Genomic DNA, 19,844 nt, shown 5'->3' on the forward strand with positions numbered 1-19,844 from the left:
AGTAGGCCTGCAGTGTGAGAGCAAAGTGCTCTAATAGGGTGATATGGTACTACAAGGTCATTAAGATAAGATGGGGCCTGATTATTTAAGACCTTGTATGTGAGGAGCAGGATTTTGAATTCTGGATTTAACAGGAAGCCAATGAAGGGAAGCCAAAACAGGAGAAATCTGCTCTCTCTTGTCAGGACTCTTGCTGCAGCATTTTGGATTAGCTGAAGGCTTTTCAGGGAGTTTTTGGACATCCTGATAATAATGAATTACAGTCGTCCAGCCTGGAAGTAATAAATGCATGAACTAGTTTTTCAGCGTCACTCTGAGACAGGATATTTCTAATTTTAGAGATGTTGCACAAATGGAAGAAAGCAGTCTTACATATTTGTTTAATATGTGCGTTGAAGGACATGTCCTGGTCAAAAATGACTCCAAGGTTCCTCACAGCGTTACTGGAGGCCAAGGTAATCCCATCCAGAGGAAGAATCTGCTTAGATACCATATTTCTAAGGTTTTCAGGGCCGAGTACAATAACCTCAGTTTGATCTGAATTAAGAAGCAGAAAGTTAGCGCCCATCCAGGTCTTTATGTCTTTAAGACATTCCTGCAGTTTAACTCATTGGTGTGTGTTATCTGGCTTCATGGACAGATAGAGCTGGGTGTCATCTGCATAGCAGTGTAAATGTATGCTATGTCTTCTAATGATGCTGCCTAAGGGAAGCATGTATAATGTAAACAGAATTGGTCCTAGCACTGAACCCTGTGGAACTCCATAATTAACCTCAGTGTGTGAAGAGGACTCTCCATTTACATGCACAAACTGGAGTCTGTTAGATAGATATGATACAAACCACTGCAGTGCAGTACCTGTAATACCTACAGCATGTTCTAATCGCTCTAATAGGATATTATGGTCAACAGTATCGAACGCTGCACTGAGGTCTAGCAGGACAAGCACAGAGATGAGTCCACTGTCAGAGGCCATAAGAAGATCATTTGTAACCTTCACTAAAGCTGTTTCTGTGCTGTGATGAGCTCTGAAACCTGACTGAAACTCTTCAATAAGCCATTCCTCTGCAGATGATCTGTTAGCTGTTTGACAACTACTCTTTCAAGGATGTTTGATGTGAAAGGAAGGTTGGAGATTGGCCTATAATTAGCTAAGACTGCTGGGTCTAGAGATGCTTTTTGAGTAAAGGTTTAACTACAGCCAGCTTGAAGGCCTGTGGTACATAGCTGATTATTAGAGATAGGGTGATCAGATTTAAGATCGAAGCATTAAAATGGTAGAAGTTAACTCAGAAAGATCAATGGGAGAAAAAGACTAAATGAATATCAATGGTAATTAAAGTAGCTGTAGAAAATGTCTATCTATCTATCTATCTATCTATCTATCTATCTATCTATCTATCTATCTATCTATCTATCTATCTATCTATCTATCTATCTATCTATCTCAATCAGAATTTAAAATGCAGCTGGCATGTTTGATCTCTCTCCTGTGTGGTTTACTCCACGTCTTCCATCGACTTACTATAAACAAGCAAGACTAAAAAAGGAGCAGTGAAGGCAAGAGGAGGAGAATAGGGCAGAGCAAAGCAGAATGAGAGAGGGAAGGTCTGTGTGAGTCTCCTATTCATGTGTTGCCCTGTCCAGGATTGCGTATTTGTGTGCTTTTGTGTTCATGTGCTTACGTCTCAATGGAGTGGAGTGGAGGCATCTTAAGGACAGCGTCAAGGTTTATATGCGTGAAGCATGTAGCAATCAGCCTGCAGTGATCTCCAGGCTTGTGGGATGCAAGATAAGGAGAGAACGAGAGCTTGACGAGCGATGGAAGAAGAGCGGCATTGGAAAAAAAAGGGAAAAGATCCTGAGGAAATGCAGTCATAGAACAGACTGACAAGGAAATGCAAGAAAGAGAAAACAAAAGAGTACGAAGAAGGCACAGAGCAGCGGTAGGTGTCAGCAGACGAGTAAGACCAATTTGAAAGCAAGAGTATTGTGATAACTATGAAGAAATGACACTGTGGGATGAACATTATTGGATTCTATACTGTACTGCATTGCACTTATATTGTACACATTTATATTGTGCTTTCACATAATACAAGACCTGCTGGGGAGCTCTGCTAAAGACATCCCAGTTCCTTAAATTAGCAGAAGAACTCACTGCATATTCATGCTGTTTAAAGAAATACTTCAACGGCTTTCTAGATTTCTACCCCTAGATGAGTTGGTCAGATGTGACCAATCACAGTCAGTGTACAGCTGAGTAGGGATGTGTTTGGTCTTCTTCGCCTTTCAGCGGCTCTCTTTAGGGATCGCCCTCTGCCTCCATCTAACCCTATCCCTACCATCCTCTGTCACACCAAGCCTCTCACTATCCCTCCTCTGCACACATCCAAATCATTTCAACCCTGCCTCTCTGACTTTGTCTCCAAAACTGCTAAAACCTAGCTGTCCCTCTGATATACTAATTTCCAATCCTGACCAGCCTGGTCCTGCTCTGCTTCTGGTTTTTCATCAGCACTACCATCTCCAAACCATACATCATAGCAGTTCTCCATACCAGCTTATAAACTTTTCCTTTCACTCTTTCTGCTGTCCTCCTGACACTCAGTCTGCACTGCCTGCTCTCTTCTTCACAGATTTTGTGCACTGTCTGTTGTTTTGGATAATAATCTCCAGGTATTTAAATTTATCTTCTTTCAAACACTTGACTCATTCCTCTTCTCTTCAGTGCATACCTTCACCTCTCTAGGCTCTGTTCCATCTGCTCCATACTCTCCTTACAGATCACTGTAGTCCATGCCTGACCTCATCTGCCACCTTGTCCAACACTATCACAAATAATGAGAGGCTCTCAGAACATCTGTGATATAATCCCAGCTGCATCTTGAACCCATCTGTTACTTCCACCCTACAGCTCACCACTGTCTCGCTGTCCTTATCGATGCCCTCCACCACGCTCGCATACTTCTCTGACACTTTTGACTTCTTCATCCAGTACCACAGTTCTTCTCTTGGCACCCTATGATACGGCTTCTCTAGATCCAAAAAGACACAGATCAACTCCATCTGTCCTTCTCTAGATTGCATTGGTAGTGCTCTTTCTGGGCAAGTACAGCTTCATGCTCACTAATCATTCCCACTCTTTTTATCCTAGCTTTAGCTTTTTCCCATAGCTGCATGGCTCATTAATTCTATCTCTCTGTAGTTACTACTGTTCCATAGATTACTCTTGTTCCTGAAAATCGCTACCAGCACATTTTTTCTCCACTCCTCAGATGTTCTCTTACTTCTTGAAGATTGTATCAAACATATTCAAAGGAGCTTGCAAAGAAAAGCGTCTGGACTTCTTTAAGTTACTTGAAGACGTTTCACCTCTCACCCGAGAAGCTTCTTCAGTTCTAAGGTCAAATGGTGGAGAGTCCCAGATATAAACCTAGTGGGAGTATCCCCCCACAGAGGGACAAAAGGACCCCTGATGATCCTCTAATCGCCTGAGCCAAGGTGTGAAACTGGGTGTGGGTCCCAATCAGCCAGAGTTTCGGGTGTGTTCATTGTGAAACCTGGCCCCACCTTATCATGCGAATTCCTGAGGTCAGATGGCCCAGGATGTGAGTGGGCGTTAAGGCGTCTGGGAAGGGATCTCAAAACTGGATTATAGATGGCAGACAGTTGGTGTCGTAAACCCCCGCCTCTGTTCAAAGATGGTCGCTCACAGTGGACATAGATGCTTCTTTCACTCCTCTTTCAAACCATCTGTCCTCTCTGTCCAAAATGTGAACATTGGCATCCTCGAAAGAGTGTCCTTTATCCTTAAGATGCAGATGGACTGCTGAGTCTTGTCCTGTGGAGGTGGCTCTTCTGTGTTGTGCCATGCGCTTGTGAAGTGGCTGTTTGGTCTCTCCAATGTAGAGGTCTGGGCATTCCTCGCTGCACTGTACAGCATACACCACATTGTTAAGTCTGTGTTTTGGCGTTTTGTCTTTCGGGTGAACCAGTTTTTGTCTGAGCGTGTTGCTGGGTCTGAAATGCACCGGGATGTCATGCTTGGAGAAAACTCTCCTAAGTTTTTCTGATACACCGGCTACATAGGGGATGACAATGTTGTTGCGTCTGTCCTTCTTATCCTCCCTCGCTGGTGTCTGGTCTTCTTTTCTGTGCCTCTTTGCTGACTTTAAGAACGCCCATTTAGGATAGCCGCACGTTTTGAGTGCTTCCTTTACATGTGTGTGTTCCTTCTTTTTTCCTTCAGGCTTAGAGGGAATATGTTCTGCCCGGTGGTGTAGGGTCCTAATTACTCCAAGTTTGTGTTCCAAAGGGTGATGGGAGTCAAAGAGGAGGTACTGGTCCGTGTGTGTGGGCTTCCGGTAAACTTCGATGTTGAGGTTGCCGTTCTCTTCAATGTGCACAGCGCAGTCCAGGAAAGGCAAACAGTTGTCCTTTGTGTCTTCCCTGGTGAACTTGATGTTTTTATCCACAGCGTTAATGTGCGCAGTGAAGGATTCCACTTCTTGTGTCTTGATTTTGATCCAGGTGTCGTCCACATATCTGTACCAGTGGCTGGGTACTCTTCCTTTGAAAGAGCCAAGAGCCTTCCTTTCCACTTCCTCCATGTAAAGGTTGGCTACAATAGGTGACACGGGGGAGCCCATGGCACAGCCATGTTTTTGTCTGTAAAAGCCTTCGTTGTATTTGAAGTATGTGGTGGTGAGGCAGAGGTCTAACAGTGTGCAAATCTGATCGGGTGTGAAGTTGGTCCTGTCTTCCAAGGAGCTGTCTTCTTGTAGTCGTTTTCTGACAGTCTCCACGGCCTCCGTGGTGGGTATGCAAGTGAAGAGAGAGACTACATCAAAGGACACCATGGTTTCATCTGGATCCAGGGTAAGTTTCTGGACCTTGTCAGTGAAGTCGGTGGAGTTCTTGACGTGGTGTGGGGTGTTCCCCACAAGAGGAGCAAGGATGGTAGCAAGGTGTTTAGCAATGTTAAACACTGCGCTGTGCACATTGAAGAGAACAGCAAACTCAACATCGAGGTTTACCGGAAGCCCACACACACGGACCAGTACCTCCTCTTTGACTCCCATCACCCTTTGGAACACAAACTTGGAGTAATTAGGACCCTACACCACCGGGCAGAACATGTTCCCTCTAAGCCAGAAGGGAAAAAGAAGGAACACACACATGTAAAGGAAGCACTCAAAATGTGCGGCTATCCTAAATGGGCGTTCTTAAAGTCAGCAAAGAGGCACAGAAAAGAAGACCAGACACCAACGAGGGAGGATAAGAAGGACAGACGCAACAACATTGTCATCCCCCTCCTAAGTTTTTCTCCTTTGTATCAGAAAAACTTAGGAGAGTTTTCTCCAAGCATGACATCCCGGTGCATTTCAGACCCAACAACACGCTCAGACAAAAACTGGTTCACCCGAAAGACAAAACGCCAAAACACAGACTTAACAATGTGGTGTATGCTGTACAGTGCAGCGAGGAATGCCCAGACCTCTACATTGGAGAGACCAAGCAGCCACTTCACAAGCACATGGCACAACACAGAAGAGCCACCTCCACAGGACAAGACTCAGCAGTCCATCTGCATCTTAAGGATAAAGGACACTCTTTCGAGGATGCCAATGTTCACATTTTGGACAGAGAGGACAGATGGTTTGAAAGAGGAGTGAAAGAAGCATCTATGTCCACTGTGAGCGACCATCTTTGAACAGAGGCGGGGGTTTACGACACCAACTGTCTGCCATCTATAATCCAGTTTTGAGATCCCTTCCCAGACGCCTTAACGCCCACTCACATCCTGGGCCATCTGACCTCAGGAATTCGCATGATAAGGTGGGGCCAGGTTTCACAATGAACACACCCGAAACTCTGGCTGATTGGGACCCACACCCAGTTTCACACCTTGGCTCAGGCGATTAGAGGATCATCAGGGGTCCTTTTGTCCCTCTGTGGGGGGATACTCCCACTAGGTTTAAATCTGGGACTCTCCACCATTTGACCTTAGAACTGAAGAAGCTTCTCGGATGAGAGGTGAAACATCTTCAAGTAACTTAAAGAAGTCCAGACGCTTTTCTTTGCAAGCTCCTTTGACTACGATGACCTGGATGACTGAGAACCTTCACAGACATATCAAACATATTAATAAAAAATGTCCACGATGATGCGGCTCATCTTTGGGGAAGATCAGTGCACCTACAGGATTGACTTGGAATCAGTGATGGTGTCATGCAGAGACAATAACTTCCTTCTTAATTCACCAAAGACATTGGAGCTCATCGTGGACTTCAGGAAGAAGGAAAGGTTACTCAGCCATTACTCGTTAACAGGCAGTGTATGGAGAAGGTTTCAGTTTCCTGGTTTTTGGGAGTCCACATCACGGCGGACTTGACCGGTGGTGTTAACACAGCTGAGGTGGTGAATAAGGCCCAGCAAAGACTTCATTTCCTGAGTGTGATAACAAAAACAAAACCCCAGCAACATCCACCTCAAACTGCTGGTATCCTTATATCGCTGCTCAATAGAAAGATTACTGGCGTATCGTCTCTGTGTGTGGTTTTCCAGCTGCACAGCGGCACAAAGCACTTCAGCAGGTTATCAGAGTTGCCCAGAGAAAAGTCAGTTTGCCCTCTCTGGAGAAACTTCACAATACCCACTGTTTCAGGAAAGGCCCCAAATTTTGTGTGACCCATCACACACATATCAAGATCTTTTAAATTGCTGCCATCAGGCAGACAATACAGGACAATAAAATCAAGGGCAAATAGGCTAAAAAAAAGTTTCTACCCCACAGCCATTAAAAGATTAAACACAATTAAAGTATAATTTCTAATTATTATCAATGAGATTGATGCAATGCCCTGTATATTGGGGGCCACGATGGCTGGGTTGAGGGTGTGTTCAGGCCAGATTAGTACTAAGACTGAGAAAATGTGATGAATAAACACTTACAGCTGGCAGTCACTATTGTAATGATAAAGTGAAATTTACACTTTGATCTGAGCAGCAAAGCTCTGCTAATATTTCCTGACTCATTTTTACAGGCTTCACACTCTGAATAAAAACACACACACTAAACAATATGTATTATGTATGTCTATGATTCTATTTTTACTTCTTTCAGTTGAATGATTGGGACAAAGAGAGATTGTTGCTTTAATTTCATTTTAAAGTTGCCTGGTGTCTTGAAAAAAAAGAACGATAATTACTGGGATGCAGAAGTAAAAATTCAACCGCCACCACTGCAGTGTACTCACAAAGAAAGACCCAAACACCTTGCGTAATGGGAATTGCCTTTTACCAGAGGCTGATCTTCAGAATACAGTATATTTGTTCTGTTTGGTTTGTCTGCAAATGTGTATGTTTCTAATTAATGTTGTTGCTCTCTATGACATTAGACCAGTGAGCAGCTGAAGGGTAAGGAGGTGTTTTCTGCTCAGCCCTGAGCCTCTGATGCTTTCCCAGACGGATTGTGTGACCAGACAGGCTCCTCTGGGAATCTCCCTCGCTGAGCTACACGCTGTAGCAGCCGCCTTCATGAATAACAAGTAGCTATAAAACCAGACCCCCCTCCCAGTCTTACCCACATGCCTGCACATACCTGCACAATACACTAACATGTCTGCATGGGTTTACAAATATCCTGATACAGAAAGGCACAAGCTCATAGCTGCAATTGTACAAGCACAGATACTGTTATTACTTAGATTATTATTACCTAAATTATTATTATTACCTAAAGCAGACACACACAAAGAAGCGCCATTCTGAAAGCTGACAGATGGGGTTTGTGTCTACAGTTAGGTCTGTGAGTATTTACACGATGACACAGTTTGTGTTATATTGCCTCCGTACACTACCATGGTAGAGTTTAAATCAAACAATCAAGAATTGCAGGTTCTTACCTTTAATTCAAAGGGATGGCAAAAGTGTTTTTATACATAGTCCCCATTTTCAGGTGATCAAAAGTAATTGGACATTTGACCGAAAAGCAGTTTCATGGTTGAGGATGGCTGTTCTTTGTTATTCCACGACCAGTTAAGCAGATTAAAAAAAATCTGGGGTTGATTCAAATGTTGAACTTGCATTTGGAGGCTGTTTACTGGAACTCTCAATATGAGGTCCACATAGATGTCAATGCAAGTGAAGAAGGCCATCACTAAAAAAAAGCTATCAGAGAGCTAGCAAAGGCCAAATCAACAATGAATGTAACCACAAAGATGATGAAACTCAGCTAACGTGTGGAATTCTGTCTGTGGTTAAGAAAATGACTTCAGAAGCCGTCATGAATGTAAACACAACAAAGTGCAAACCGCTGGTTAGACTCAAGAATGGGAAGGGCAGATTAGGCTTTGCCAGAAAACAGAGCTTACACAGTTCTGTAAAATATTTTTGGACAGATGAGACCAAGATGAATTTGGTACCAGGTGAACCAAAAAGACTGAAGAAAGAAAAGAACAGCTGATGATCTGTTATGGCATGGCATGAAAGTGCCTATGGAGTCAGGTCACTAGTGCTTATTGACCATTACATGACAAAACACTTTTTTGCATAACAACAAGAAACAGACACTTTTTATTTGGGCCATTGGACTTTATGAAATGTTTCAATATTACTTACCCTGATGTTCAGTAACCACCTAACCCTTTGCTTTCCAACGTTTATGCGATTAAAGGCATTGTGTCTGTGAAGGTTCTCAGTCATCCAGGTCATCGTAGTCAAAGGAGCTTGCAAAGAAAAGCGTCTGGACTTCTTTAAGTTTACTTGAAGACGTTTCACCTCTCATCCGAGAAGCTTCTTCAGTTCTAAGGTCAAATGGTGGAGAGTCCCAGATATAAACCTAGTGGGAGTATCCCCCCACAGAGGGACAAAAGGACCCCCTGATGATCTTCTAATCGCCTGAGCCAAGGTGTGAAACTGGGTGTGGGTCCCAATCAGCCAGAGTTTCGGGTGTGTTCATTGTGAAACCTGGCCCCACCTTATCATGCGAATTCCTGAGGTCAGATGGCCCAGGATGTGAGTGGGCGTTAAGGCGTCTGGGAAGGGATCTCAAAACTGGATTATAGATGGCAGAGAGTTGGTGTCGTAAACCCCCGCCTCTGTTCAAAGATGGTCGCTCACAGTGGACATAGATGGCTTCTTTCACTCCTCTTTCAAACCATCTGTCCTCTCTGTCCAAAATGTGAACATTGGCATCCTCGAAAGAGTGTCCTTTATCCTTAAGATGCAGATGGACTGCTGAGTCTTGTCCTGTGGAGGTGGCTCTTCTGTGTTGTGCCATGCGCTTGTGAAGTGGCTGTTTGGTCTCTCCAATGTAGAGGTCTGGGCATTCCTCGCTGCACTGTACAGCATACACCACATTGTTAAGTCTGTGTTTTGGCGTTTTGTCTTTCGGGTGAACCAGTTTTTGTCTGAGCGTGTTGCTGGGTCTGAAATGCACCGGGATGTCATGCTTGGAGAAAACTCTCCTAAGTTTTTCTGATACACCGGCTACATAGGGGATGACAATGTTGTTGCGTCTGTCCTTCTTATCCTCCCTCGTTGGTGTCTGGTCTTCTTTTCTGTGCCTCTTTGCTGACTTTAAGAACGCCCATTTAGGATAGCCGCACGTTTTGAGTGCTTCCTTTACATGTGTGTGTTCCTTCTTTTTTCCTTCAGGCTTAGAGGGAACATGTTCTGCCCGGTGGTGTAGGGTCCTAATTACTCCAAGTTTGTGTTCCAAAGGGTGATGGGAGTCAAAGAGGAGGTACTGGTCCGTGTGTGTGGGCTTCCGGTAAACTTCGATGTTGAGTTTGCCGTTCTCTTCAATGTGCACAGCGCAGTCCAGGAAAGGCAAACAGTTGTCCTTTGTGTCTTCCCTGGTGAACTTGATGTTTTTATCCACAGCGTTAATGTGCGCAGTGAAGGATTCCACTTCTTGTGTCTTGATTTTGACCCAGGTGTCGTCCACATATCTGTACCAGTGGCTGGGTACTCTTCCTTTGAAAGAGCCAAGAGCCTTCCTTTCCACTTCCTCCATGTAAAGGTTGGCTACAATAGGTGACACGGGGGAGCCCATGGCACAGCCATGTTTTTGTCTGTAAAAGCCTTCGTTGTATTTGAAATATGTAGTGGTGAGGCAGAGGTCTAACAGTGTGCAAATCTGATCGGGTGTGAAGTTGGTCCTGTCCTCCAAGGAGCTGTCTTCTTGTAGTCGTTTTCTGACAGTCTCCACGGCCTCCGTGGTGGGTATGCAAGTGAAGAGAGAGACTACATCAAAGGACACCATGGTTTCATCTGGATCCAGGGTAAGTTTCTGGACCTTGTCGGTGAAGTCGGTGGAGTTCTTGATGTGGTGTGGGGTGTTCCCCACAAGAGGAGCAAGGATGGTAGCAAGGTGTTTAGCAATGTTATAAGTGGCTGAGTTTATGAGCAAAAAACTCAGCCACTGAGCAAAGACCACAACATCACTGTTTTACCAGCTGATAAGGGAAGATGCACCGTGGTCCTAAACACTACAGATTACCATACAAAGATCACTACTCTCCTCAGTGACAACAATACCTACGAAGCCTTAAAGCGAGACCCCACAAGCAGCTACAAAAAGAAAGTTATAGTTTGCTTTCAAGACTTTGAAAAGGACAAAATTATTGACCGCCTTACATATCACCGCCTTTACCCAGGGGATGCCATACCCTGCATCTACGGACTTCCTAAAATCCACAAGGAAGCTGTCCCACTCAGACCCATAGTCAGTAGCATAAACTCAGCCACTTATAACATTGCTAAACACCTTGCTACCATCCTTGCTCCTCTTGTGGGGAACACCCCACACCACATCAAGAACTCCACCGACTTCACCGACAAGGTCCAGAAACTTACCCTGGATCCAGATGAAACCATGGTGTCCTTTGATGTAGTCTCTCTCTTCACTTGCATACCCACCACGGAGGCCGTGGAGACTGTCAGAAAACGACTACAAGAAGACAGCTCCTTGGAGGACAGGACCAACTTCACACCCGATCAGATTTGCACACTGTTAGACCTCTGCCTCACCACTACATATTTCAAATACAACGAAGGCTTTTACAGACAAAAACATGGCTGTGCCATGGGCTCCCCCGTGTCACCTATTGTAGCCAACCTTTACATGGAGGAAGTGGAAAGGAAGGCTCTTGGCTCTTTCAAAGGAAGAGTACCCAGCCACTGGTACAGATATGTGGACGACACCTGGGTCAAAATCAAGACACAAGAAGTGGAATCCTTCACTGCGCACATTAACGCTGTGGATAAAAACATCAAGTTCACCAGGGAAGACACAAAGGACAACTGTTTGCCTTTCCTGGACTGCGCTGTGCACATTGAAGAGAACGGCAAACTCAACATCGAAGTTTACCGGAAGCCCACACACACGGACCAGTACCTCCTCTTTGACTCCCATCACCCTTTGGAACACAAACTTGGAGTAATTAGGACCCTACACCACCGGGCAGAACATGTTCCCTCTAAGCCTGAAGGAAAAAAGAAGGAACACACACATGTAAAGGAAGCACTCAAAACGTGCGGCTATCCTAAATGGGCGTTCTTAAAGTCAGCAAAGAGGCACAGAAAAGAAGACCAGACACCAACGAGGGAGGATAAGAAGGACAGACGCAACAACATTGTCATCCCCTATGTAGCCGGTGTATCAGAAAAACTTAGGAGAGTTTTCTCCAAGCATGACATCCCGGTGCATTTCAGACCCAGCAACACGCTCAGACAAAAACTGGTTCACCCGAAAGACAAAACGCCAAAACACAGACTTAACAATGTGGTGTATGCTGTACAGTGCAGCGAGGAATGCCCAGACCTCTACATTGGAGAGACCAAACAGCCACTTCACAAGCGCATGGCACAACACAGAAGAGCCACCTCCACAGGACAAGACTCAGCAGTCCATCTGCATCTTAAGGATAAAGGACACTCTTTCGAGGATGCCAATGTTCACATTTTGGACAGAGAGGACAGATGGTTTGAAAGAGGAGTGAAAGAAGCCATCTATGTCCACTGTGAGCGACCATCTTTGAACAGAGGCGGGGGTTTACGACACCAACTCTCTGCCATCTATAATCCAGTTTTGAGATCCCTTCCCAGACGCCTTAACGCCCACTCACATCCTGGGCCATCTGACCTCAGGAATTCGCATGATAAGGTGGGGCCAGGTTTCACAATGAACACACCCGAAACTCTGGCTGATTGGGACCCACACCCAGTTTCACACCTTGGCTCAGGCGATTAGAAGATCATCAGGGGGTCCTTTTGTCCCTCTGTGGGGGGATACTCCCACTAGGTTTATATCTGGGACTCTCCACCATTTGACCTTAGAACTGAAGAAGCTTCTCGGATGAGAGGTGAAACGTCTTCAAGTAAACTTAAAGAAGTCCAGACGCTTTTCTTTGCAAGCTCCTTTGACGATTAAAGGCATTGTTTATTTTAAAAAATCGTGCTTTCACTTTTAGGTTCTTCACAATGTATTTTGTATAATAAAAGCTATAGACATGAAGACTGAACGTAATGTGGAGGTCAAAGGGCGCGCACCTGCCGTTTTCATGCTCTGAAAAATATTTCCCTCGTGGTTGGCTAGAGCTCGCCACGAATCGACAGCAGACCAATCGGAGCACAGTAACTGAGTTTAAAATTCCACTTGCTTAGCCAAGTGGATGTGATTGGCTAGCCAAACGTGGCCAGCCAATTACAATTTCAGGTTCGTCGTAAACAGACTGCACTGGCCAATAGCATATGCGGAGGGAGGGTGTTTATTTCCCTAATGACGACAGCACCTTTCTTGTGCCAGGAACTGAGCAGCGAAGCAGAGAAGGAAAGAGGAAATCTGATGGGAGGGAGCGACTACAGCAGGAATATTTAGGATACGCGCTTCGTCGTGTAGCTATGACTCCAAGGACACTGCAGTGAGGTGTTCCTGGTGTGTTGGCTAGCTGATGTGCGACGAGATTAGCTAGCTGTTTCTGGATTCGTTTACCGAAGTTTGGGCTGAAAAGTTCACGGCGGTGCGGGATCGGCGTTTAACATTATTATTATTGGCTCTGTTCTACTGCTGAAACAGACCTACAGATACAGAAGACATGGTGTCCTGGATGATTTCGAGATGCGTTGTGTAAGTACAGAGACCGCTCAAGGAGAACTCTTTCCTCGTTTTATGAGCAGCCGCTGTTTGCCTGGCCTGCTTGGCTAACCCGTTGTCGTGCTTAAGCTAAGTGAAGGCTCGAGTCATTTAAACTTGTACATTCGCTCTAAAACAACATCGCTTACGTCCATAAAGAGCTACAAAGTTGTTCTGTTTATGAAATATAGTGTTGTGGGGACGCAAGGTATGTAATCTTGTCTGAAGCTAATGCTAACAGGTTTGAGAATCATAGCCATCCGTGGTGCTGGTGAGTCAGTCCTAAGGAACTGTGACTATTGTGAAGTGGAACTTTACAAGCCTTTACATGTTCCACTGTGAAGGAGTGTCAGGTACAGCTGTCAGCCTGGAGATAACTAACCAGCAGTGCCCGGTTCAACCTGTTATCCACAATGTTGTCAAGACGCATGAAGAAGTGCGCTGCTATAAGTGGGGGAACGTATTTGGTTACTGGATAGTTATTAAATATCCAATGGCATATCACTGGATGTTAATTAAATATCCGGTGATATGCCATTGGAATTGCGTATGATTAAAGCAGGTGTTTAATGTGTTGGGAACATGAGAGACATGTTGAACAGTAACTTGGGAGTCGACATAATTCCTTTCTTCCCGTCTGCTCCTCCCTGTGTCTGCATACGTTCACAGGGTAATGGCGGACAGGAACACCAAAAGCCCTCTGGGGAGAGAATAAATGCTTCTCATTTTTAACTAGTTCAGCCTGTTACTGTATAATGAACACAGTCATGGGCTGACGGTGCTGAAAGTACAGAAAGAAGGTGTGTTATTGTCTTAGACCAATAATTACGTGCACACACATTCCTTCTAATTTTAGATTCATGTGAACAAAAAGAAAATTGTATAGCCAAGTGTACAAACCACATTCGCCTGTACAAATTGTAACTTATCCCAATCCTGCTGAGAAAAAGCCTTTAAATCAGCATGCGGTCCATTACACATGCTCTTATCCAGTTGCTGGTTTGAAATTCAGTGTAATTTTGTTTAGTCACACATTTATTACAGTCTATATATGCTTATGCATCGCCACAAAGAGATTGTTATCTCCTACACAGATAATGTGGCGAGTGTTACTATCTTTTTGCATCTCTCCACGATCTCATAGCTGGTGTATTTTATTATAGCTGAAATAAATAAGGTTGTGTCTACACATAACAGACAACTTGTTGTTAAAAAAGTTCTGTACTTAGGCCCCATTTTTACTTTAATTTACTGAAGAAACGCCAGCGGTAACAGTTTAACAGGCATAAAATTGTATTTTTGCTCCCACAAGATGATCCCAAAAAGCTGTTGGTGGAACATTCAGCATATCTAAAGTGGAGGACAACATCTCAAATGAACAATATCTGAAAGTCATTAAATGAGAAGAAAGAGAACAGAAGTTTCAGACTCTCCTTTGCACGTTGTGTCAATCAGCTGCCACAGCAGCTCTGCCTCGGCTCATTGATAACAGGTAGTCAGAAATGTGTATAGAAGGACTTTGTGTTGGTATCCTCAGATGCATGTTGGAATCAGCTTTGTGCTACAGCTTAAAATGTTTGCAGTTGCTAATGTTGTAGAAATGCTAAAGGTAACATAATGTATCTAATAGCGTTTAACACTACTGCCTCCTCCACAGTCAGCACCAGCATGTGACTGATTCACAACGACTTTCTAGTAAAAGAGCTTAAAGGAGTATGGTACTGGTACTGACTGTTACATGTTTGCTATTGTGATGTCCCTAACACAGACTGCAGCACAGTGTTGTGAATATCCATTTTTATGGACATTGCTTACTTTTCACATCTATTTTCCTGTCTGTTTTTTTTCCTTATGCTTTTATTTGGCTCTAACTCATTTTCATATAGAGTTAATGTTATCTATATGCTAAAGCCATAAAGAACAGCACACAAGGATATAATACTGTGAAATAAGGCAACAGCACAGATGACGTGGCAAGCATGCAGTAACAGCAATCAGTCAAAGTCACTGCCAAAGGCCCAGTTTGATTAAGGCAAACCCCAGGCTAGAGCTTTGGTTGGTTTAGCTCATTAGGCTGTGCAGGTGACCTATATGTGTTTAGGCTAATGCAGGAAAACATCCCCTCTGTAAGCAGTGTCCTCATGGTCACCACCAAAAAAGGAAAGCAAGTCTTCAATTTGAGATCAAGGACTTGTGTCGCTCTGCAAAGAGAACATGTAGGTATAACTAACGGTTTCTGTAGTGCACAGGGAAACCCTGGAAGTGTCACAGTAACATGGGGATAAAATCCAAGAGTTGACATTGTTCTATTTTAAGGTTATGAACTCAGCATGAGGGAAAGAGCAGCAGCACCTCATTCTTACGCGTTTCCTTTTCACTTCAGTGTATCTCCATCTCAGCAGCTATTTCCCTCGTCTGATTGTGCCGCAGTAGAAAAATAAATCAAAGGCTGATTTTCAACCTGTTTCTAATTTTAGGCAGCACCCTCGCAAGTCTACAAGTTAATGTGCCAAATATTTGTGTGCCTTTCTTCGAGTCTGTGTAGTCAGCTTGGTTCATAGTTGCCGTGTCCTTTTAAGTTTAGCGACAAAGATGTTTGAGTAACCTGCTTCAGAGCTGGACAGCCAAGATAACGATAATATAACAAAGGAAGCAGTGATTAAAAGATTTCAGCATGTTCAGCTGTACAGGTCCAACAGAAAGTTTTCCTTCAAAAGAAAAGTTTTTGTTGTATAAGCTCGCCTGTCTCTGCCCGTCTGAGACCCTCACGTTCACTTTTATTGAGGGGAACAAAGTCAGTATTCATGCGCCAGCTTCACTGTGCTAATGTGTGTATATTATCCTAACCATAGCTCTCTAGCTAACCACCATGTGGCGCACCATTATATGCCAACTTCAGTAACCCTACAAATCAGGCCGCTATGTGGTTTTGTCTTTATTTATATCCAGTGATAGCAGAGCTGTATGTTTTAGTTTTTCAGAACTCCCTCAGTCAGAAAGCGGTCCATCATCTTTAGATAGAAACTAGCGATCTAACTCTGTGCTAACTTGTAACGCTGTTAAACTTCTTAAATCCTGTTTTTCATGGATGCTTGTGTGTTCAGCTGTATTGTCACACCTTTTAGAGCAGCCACACTGATCATTTGGACGGTTTTTGACTCAGCAGTGTTTGAGTTTGGGAACTTAAGAGGAGTTTGGACCCAGAAACAGCCATTGACTGTGTTTTTAGTGGAAAAGTCATGTAATCAAGTTCTTATTCCTAAGGCTCAAACCAGATGGTGGGAGCTAAAATCTTGGATATCTCTGGGTCTCCCACTCCTCCTCTCTTCATTGTGTGTGTGTGTGTGTCTCCTGTGTGTTTTTCTTCTGTTTTTTTAAACACTGCTCTGTGTTTCTCTGTTCTTTCCTTCCACCTCCATCCATCTGGTTTTTGGTGGTGTACGATGTCAGGAAGCCAGGGAAACTGACCTGTCGCCCAGAGTCAAAACCCATCTGAAAGCATTATTTTCACAGCTGCATGCAGACAGAGGAAGGGGTGGGGGTGTGCTGAAATGAAGCTTAGAGGAAATCAGAGGGAATATAAAGAAATGGACAGATGCTAGTTTTGGCATGATGACATTTAACATGTTTTCTGTGAGTATTTGTAGTTTTTTTTCTTTCTTATCCTCATGCACAGGATACGTTTAAGATCACGAAAAATAAACATGGTCTTGCTACCATAGTAACTATCTAAATGTTTCCTAATAGACTTTTTTTAATATAAAAATATACTCCTGTTGTTGTACTAAAGTGATCTGGTACTCACAGACACCATGGCATCAGTAAAGATGAAACCTCTATGTAAAGTCTGTACCAGAAGCATGCCAAGGGTGTGAAATACAAAACAAGGAGTCCAGCCTGTCTGGGAACGATGGACCTCCGTGTAGATGGGACACAGCTGAAAGTCTAAAGGAATCTCTTTGATCCTAAATGATTCAGTTTAAAAGAAATATTAGTCCCGTTTATTCCCAAAAACATAAATCAGCGCAGTCACATGACCCATAGTAATCTAATTAGGCCATTTGAAGCTCGATGACAGGAGGACATTTGATACTTTTTTCAAACTTCAGATTTGTCCTCAATTAGTTTTATGCCAGGTTCTGCTCTGGTGTTAGTTTGCACAGGTCTTTGGCTAAACAGAGTAAAGGACTGCACAGTAACTGTAGTTTAAGTGTAAATAATAATGTCTTGGTTAGCATGTTAGTTTTCTAAAACCAGAAGGGACCATATTTGGATGATGTGGTACAGTATTAAGTTGTTAGCAAGCTGTGAAACACAAACACATATGCTAATTAGTGCTAACACTAGACTTTCATTCACCAAGACTAAGGCTCTGTATCATACAGAAGCTATTTTAAAATGCCATTAAAAATACTGAAGAAGGCGCAAACAGAGGTCCAGTTCAAGCCTCAAACAGAACGATTGGCTAAAGTTCCTAAGTCAGGAGCCGTGTCAGATCAAAGTGGCTGCACTCCAGCGCCCAAATGCACAAGTCATAAGTAAATTCACCCACTTTACAGTAACTGTCGATAGAGGAAAGGAACATTACTTTTACTAGGCAATGTATTAAAGTTGATAGCTATGGGAATCTATGGGGATCGAGGCCAGATTCACTGGCCGGTTTGCTGTTGCAGGACGTACGGTAGCTGCTTCTTCACTGAGTTTCTTGTTTTGCGCATCACCAACCAGAACCTGCACCAAGTGAAGAAATGACTGGTGCGACTGCACTGAGCTCAGTGTAGTTGTAGAGCAGAACAAAGACTACTGTGGCTGCTGCAGTCTGAAAGGGTGAAGTAGCAGTGACTCTGCAGAATGAGACACTGTCTGAAGAATAGTATATTACTCAGTTAATTCTTTTTTATAAATAGTTTGCAGAGAATTACAGAAAAGACAGATTAAAATGCATTCATTTAATAATGTAAGACAGTGTGCTGAGAAACAAGCTGCAAGTACATTAAGAAGGATTCACTCACTCTTTCAAATCATCAAATTCAGCTGTTTCATCACCCTTATCGTGACAGGTGTATAAATCAAGCACCTAACCATGCAGACTGCTTCTACAAACATGATGGATGCCACCTGTGCAACAAGTACAGCTGTGAAGTTGCCTTACTGCTAAATATTCCACAGTTGGTGGTATTGTAAGTGGAAGCAACTGGGGAATGACAGCAACTCGGTCACAAAGTGGGGTCAGCTGATGTGGAGACACAGCGTGTGCAGAGTTGCCAAGCATCAGTCACTCAGAACAGTGCTTCATGGAGTGGCTTTCCATAGCTCAACAGCTGCATCCACAGTGTTACATGTCATGACTGGACTCGAGAGCAGTAGAGATGTTCTCTGCAGTGACAATCACACGTCTTCTGTCAGGCCAACAGATGAGTCTGGGTTTGACAGTTGCCAAAAGAAGGTTAGCGGTCTGACTGCACTGTGCCAAATGTGAAGTTTGTTGGAGGGTGGATTATGGTGCGGCGTTGTTTATCAGAAGTTGTGGCGCAATCCAATATAACATCTCTGAGATGAGCCAGGAATTCTCGGGATCAGTGCCTGAACACACAAATGTGCTTCTTGAAGAATGGTCAGAAATTTCCAATAACACTCCTAAACCTCGTGGAAAGCCTTCCCAGAAGAGTTTGAAGTTGATATAGCTGCAAAGGGTGGGCCAGCATGTATTTATAGACAGACATGCAGTACAGTGTATGTGCATGACTGTCCAGAAAATCTCTGGGAACTATTTTCCCTCCAGTTCTTAAAAAAAAGTTTGAAATAAAGCTTTATTGCTCTTGATCTTGGAATGGGCATCGATTGGCTGCTGATGTTTTGATTTTGTGTGGCTTAAATATTTTTATAATAAAATGTATGAAATAGCTCAGGTGACTCCTGCTGAGACAAATCCACTCTTGAGGTTTGATTTTCCTGCCTGTGATTGTCCTACTTTCCTGGAGGAACCTTCCACACCCACCTTCACTTTCCTGCATAACATACCGTCCTTTAAGTTTAACAGCGTTCACTACCAATATGGGTACTCATGGATTTGTTACAAAGTAATATCTTTGCCATCATATGAAACTGAAAAGCCAAATCCTACGTGACAGCACATGTGGAAGACTCACTTTACATCTTCGGCCACATACAGCTCTCTTTGATTTTAAGTGGGCTGGACTTTCATTGGGAAAGTAAATTCCCAATGAACTAAAAACATTTAACTGCACATTTAATCTCTGAGTAAGAGTGTGTGTGACGAGTCGTCTAATCATTGCTGCTGTCAGGAGTCGGTACAAGGCGTGGCTGTAGCTGCGGCGGTAGAGCAGGTCACCTACTAATCAGAAGGTTGGTGTTTGGTCCCCGTCTGCTCCAGTGCGTGGCAAGTATCCTTGGCTAAGATACTAACCCCAAGGTGCCTCTGCTCCACCATCAGATTATAGAACATATCTTACATAGAACGCGCACAGGAAGAGTGCCTGTGTGACTGGGTGAATGAGGCAGGTTGTGTAAAGCATGTGCTCAGAGTAGAAAAGCGCTATATAAGAACCAGTCCATTTGCTAGTCATTTAATTTAATTATTTTTGTATAGCATCAGTAGCTGTAGTGGAGATTTTTATCAGTGGGACAGGCTGCAAAATGTGTGAAAATACAGTTAAAAGAAGAAGAAATCCAGTGGGCC

The 19,844-nt window shown here is 43.7% G+C and overlaps 1 protein-coding gene across 2 annotated transcripts in view; it reads left to right on the plus strand.

Moving 5' to 3' along the window:
- Positions 1 to 1,570: 1,570 nt before the first annotated feature.
- The window catches only part of reep3b (receptor accessory protein 3b), a 45,154-nt gene continuing 26,880 nt past the window's right edge, over positions 1,571 to 19,844 (plus strand). The window contains exon 1 of one of the 2 annotated variants that reach the window (XM_084938554.1): positions 1,571 to 1,946. Coding sequence is in view for 1 of the 2 variants with exons in the window: in XM_084938553.1 (XP_084794679.1) it covers positions 13,107 to 13,138 (32 nt within the window). In the remaining variant the exon portion in view is untranslated. Of the gene's footprint in view, positions 1,947 to 12,780; positions 13,139 to 19,844 lie in introns of those variants that run through there. The other variant, XM_084938553.1, reaches the window with a different exon arrangement.

The sequence above is a fragment of the Perissodus microlepis genome, chromosome 8 (assembly GCF_051167445.1).
Source record: "Perissodus microlepis isolate ML-2025 ecotype Zambia chromosome 8, ASM5116744v1, whole genome shotgun sequence".
Classification (NCBI taxonomy): domain Eukaryota; kingdom Metazoa; phylum Chordata; class Actinopteri; order Cichliformes; family Cichlidae; genus Perissodus; species Perissodus microlepis.